The following is a 4,433-nucleotide window of genomic DNA, read 5'->3' on the forward strand; positions in this document are numbered from 1 at the left end:
ACGACAATGGAGTTTCATAAGCGTACAGAGGAGACAAGCTGGGGGGGGCCCCGACACCCGTGCATTTCTGATCTGACCGTGAGTTCATCCTCCCGACAAGACGCGAATTTAGCCGAAGTCAAGCATACTTTTTGCTGGGATGACGGAATCGCTTGCCATGATGTTCGGAATATATTACTTCAAGAAGCAACTTCCAGTCAGCCAAGATGATACTTTTTACGACTTGACTTTCCATCTATTCCAGCCACCCTTTTTTCATGTCTCATCATTGTCAAAATGGGTTCCACGCCTTGAGAGCTCTTTTTGGGCTTATTGAGCTTTTGGTATTACCAACAAGAACTTGCTTGGCGCCGATCAATAGCAGCCGATAGGACGGGGGCGCCAGGCATTTATCCCCCCCAGTCCTGAAAACCAGGCAGAAGCATAGCACTTTTCGATGATTCTCGCTGAAAATGTGCTACTTATGAACTACTATTTCAGTTCGCTTGATACTCCAAACGCAAAATGCAGAAGAATATAGTATCCGTGGGATACGAGGAGAGCATCGAGCTTCAACTCCGTTCACGCAAAGCTCATTCATCTTTGGCCTCAAGCTCATCTCCGGACACGCCTTTATTTTTACGCGGCTAGACTTTTTGGTCTGGATTTGGACGCAGATTAGCTTGATAGCTTCTTGAACTTTCTATACTATACGAAGCAGATGCCGGTCCGACGGGTTCCGGGGGCATGCGCTTATACTAATGACCAGGCCATCCCAGAGGCCGTCGCTTTCCCGATTTAGGGTCACATTGTCATCTCCGTCTTACGCTACACAGATTTTGATCCTCTTCTTGACAAGGCCAGTAACAGTCCGTCTACATAACCCTGTTGATGTACGACGAGTTTAGGACACAGAAGCCGTAAGTCACCGCACGCTACAAAGAACACATTATAGAGTGCCCATCACGTTCATATCGAAGAGGATCTTATGCCAACAAAGAGATTCTAGATCATCTTTCAAAAAGCAGTTCTTATTATCACTTCCAGGAACAAAGTACTCCGAATGAACACAGAAAATATCCCAACCCGGGAAGAAAAGCCCCCAATACCCTGTCAGCACCATGCATGCAATTCGTATAAATTCCAAATCTACCCCCTTCCAAGTTCTTTCCCCCCCCCCATTGATGCTAGCACCACTAGCAGTAGATATTAGGGATGCATTATGTAGTAGTTAGTAATAGGACGCGCGGGAAAGCGGGAAAGCAAGGATAGTCAGTCTAGTGCTGACCTGCCACGCTCAACACCATGTGAAAACAGGGTTCCTGCTTTTGACGGCTTCCAGCCTCTCCACAATGACCTTTCTCTGATGGCTCATCTGGCCTTCAGCGGTGGCATAGCCGAGATCCCCTTCCAGGTCGTCGTCATCAGCGCGGTACGAGATGTCCCCATATAGCTGTTGAGCTATACTATTGCTGTGCTGCCGCGTTACGGGGGTGGCATACGAGTATCGCCGCTGATGCTTTTGGTTTTGGTTTTGGTTTTGGCTGCGTTCTGGCTCGTACATGTTGAGAGTGCGAGCCGGGCCTGAAGCTTGGTAGCCTCTGTTGGATAGGGATTGGGGTTGGGATTGGGAATCCACCGACAATTTGGCAGAGCCAAAAGCTCCAGAGGGCTCGTCAGGGGCAAGGAGGGATTCATTGGGCGGACTCGCCGTGTCAAATCTGCCAGACCGGGGCATTTCTGCCGGCGCAGAGGCTATGCCAAGAAGATCATCAACAGGAACCCTGTTCGTTGGGATGGAGCCCGTGATATCAGCTTCGTCCAATGATTGTCGTTGGGCAGTGCTGCGGCGCATCTCGGACGAAGTCATTCTCATTGGCACAGCAACCGGGATATCGACGAGATCATCCCAAACACAGACTTTTGCTCGGCGAGTCAGCTCCAGGGGACCGTGATCCGGAGTCTTGAGAGCCTCCACTACGTTCCAGGCCTGGCCCTTCATGACAGCAATCTGCTTGGCAAACATGCGCTCCTGGAAGTCTTCGTCCATTTGAAATACTCTCTTGAGGGCCATTTGTGTCTCGCTCCACCACGCAGTGGAGGTGAGAAGTGGCAGGAAATGATCTCTGGTCTTTTGTGAGAATGGTCTGCCGATGAGATCAACTGGGAGGAACAGCCAGCCAAAGGGGAAGCTGCATTTATCATGTTAGCTGCGACAAATTCTTCTGTACGACCCAAGGAACGAAAAGAGTAACATATTTTTTGCAGGATGGAAACTAACCTTCGCCAAGCATCTGGATGCTTCCATGGCCACGAGAGCGAATTGTCAATAGCTCCGAGTGACATATCCGGCTCTTTTCTTCCGCGAGGAGAGGACGCTTTCATGGGGTTCTGGCGCTTGTAAGGATATGAGGCTCGAGTAGGCTGAGGTGGCATCTCAGAGGCGCCAATGGGTCGGACATTCATCTCTTCCTCATCTTCCTCCGTGACGGGCTCCATGTTGATTTGCACAGGGTCTGACGCCAGCGATACTGTGTTCGTCTCCCAGTCAACCTTGACCATCCAGTTATCGAGGCCTCGGTCTGTGTTCCTCATGATATAATCCAGAATAACAAGCTTCTCCAATTCCTCCCGGAACGACTGCTTCAGTTGTTCTGTCCATACAAATTTGTTGGCTCCCGGGGGCTGGTTATCGCGACCATCATGCTCTTCGTCACTAGATCCTGCATCATCCGCAGCAGAACTAGATGGCCGGCAATTATCAGCCCATCGCTTCTTCTTGTGCCGATTGGCATCATTTGAACGGAAACCCGCCCAGTACTGGTCCGGCCAGGGGTTCTCCCGTAGAAAGACGTTGGCGTCTTTGAAGCCCTTGAGAAAGACTTGGAAGCTGCCGGGCTTGGGAGGGAGAGGCTTCTTCTTCTTTTGAAAACTGCGCCGATCCCAGAAGGGGTAGTGGAATGACTTTGACGATAGCCATACTACATCAGTATATGGGACCAGATGCGTGCGTAGCTGGCAATCAAGCACATAGGCCGCCGCTTCGCTAACGTAAGAAAGATTGGGAATGAGACTGTATATATCGTAGAGCCACTCCGTTAGCATTCAAAGGTATCACAAGTCTATTTATAGACGTCTGGTTGATGAATCTGGGGGGGGGGGGGAATCTTTTCAAGACTTACCAAGCTCTTCCGAAGAAGCAAGGGAATAGGTTTCGATGTATCCATTTATTCCACTTGGGGTTGCCTGCTGCGTATGGCTCTTCATCTTTGGGTTTGAAAACACCAACAATCTTTCCATCAGGATCTCGGGCAAAGTAGCTGCCGGAGCTGCCCTGCGAGATCATGCTGGGATGGACCTCTTGCCGGATTGCCTGGCGTACGCTCTCGATGACAGCATCAAACTCTCCCCTGGTCATGACGCTGAGCTGGGCCTCGGCCAGAGCCTCGGCAGATATAGGCCGGACGCCCTCGGGCGGCTGGAAGACGGAGTGGTGAATCTCCAGCCGCTCTTCCTCGCCCATGCTGTGTCTGCCCTTGCGCTTGAACTTGGCCGCAATTTCTTCGGCCCAGCGTTCCAGCCGGGCATTGATGGCCTTGATGTCGACGCCGCCATTGCTTCCCAGGCGGCGACGGAATTTGGGCCTCGAAGGGCCAAGCTTGGGGCTGGTGACGCTCGATCGAGGGCGAGGCCGGGAGGGAGCATATCGGGGCGCAGACGAGGCCTGGAGAGATGCGGTCGATTCGGCGAGGAGGTCAGTGTCGGAGTCGTCGCTGAGGTCTGCCTGCGCCAAGCGCTCGTATCCCGTGGTGGCGGGGCGGTATCGAGGCATGGTAGGAGGTAGGAGAGGCACTCGATGCTGCTGCTGCTGCTGTTGTTGATCAAAAGAGTAGTAGTAGGGATCGAATTATGGTGATGGACTCGTGGCCATTTGATTTTCGTGCAGTGGCCGTTTGACTTTCTCGATAGTTCAGCCTCGCTGCTGATGATGTAGGCTTGGGGCTAGCGAGAGCTGCGGAGTGTTTCACAAGCCTCTTCCAGGGGAGAAGCCAAAAAGAGGGAAAAAAGGGCCACGTCGAAATAGGGAAACAAAAAAGGGTAAAAAGAGCGAAGGGCGCGACAAACTCCAAGCTTGATGGAGAGAATGTCGACAGCGGCGTTGAGCAACGAATTGACGGCGTGGGAGAAGATGCGCAACAGACGAAATCACGGCGTCATTGTAAGGAGCGAATTCCGTGGCGTTTCAAGGTCGAGCCCGTCCCGAGAGCCTCGATGTTTTGGCGATGGATGGTGCGGGTACCGATGCCGGATGTGATGCAGTGCGCTCCAGTTGCACAAATCGAGCACAAGCTGATCTGACGATACAAACTGCTTGTTTGCGGCAGAGCCAAAAAAAAAAGGCGACGGTAATACAGTAGGTGAGAACAAGCAACATGTCATCGCGGCTGACCCGT

General features: G+C 52.0%; 1 protein-coding gene across 1 annotated transcript; it reads right to left on the minus strand.

The window, feature by feature from the left end:
* Window positions 1–1,276: 1,276 nt before the first annotated feature.
* Window positions 1,277–3,811, minus strand: TrAtP1_002079 (uncharacterized protein; the record flags this gene model as incomplete). Its single annotated transcript, XM_014085143.2, has 3 exons — window positions 1,277–2,171; window positions 2,261–3,052; window positions 3,162–3,811. The coding sequence occupies 3 exons, from the start codon at window positions 3,809–3,811 to the stop codon at window positions 1,277–1,279; spliced, it is 2,337 nt and encodes a 778-aa protein (XP_013940618.2).
* Between the last annotated feature and the right edge of the window lie 622 nt (window positions 3,812–4,433).

Source organism: Trichoderma atroviride, chromosome 1, assembly GCF_020647795.1.
Source record: "Trichoderma atroviride chromosome 1, complete sequence".
NCBI classification, from domain to species: domain Eukaryota; kingdom Fungi; phylum Ascomycota; class Sordariomycetes; order Hypocreales; family Hypocreaceae; genus Trichoderma; species Trichoderma atroviride.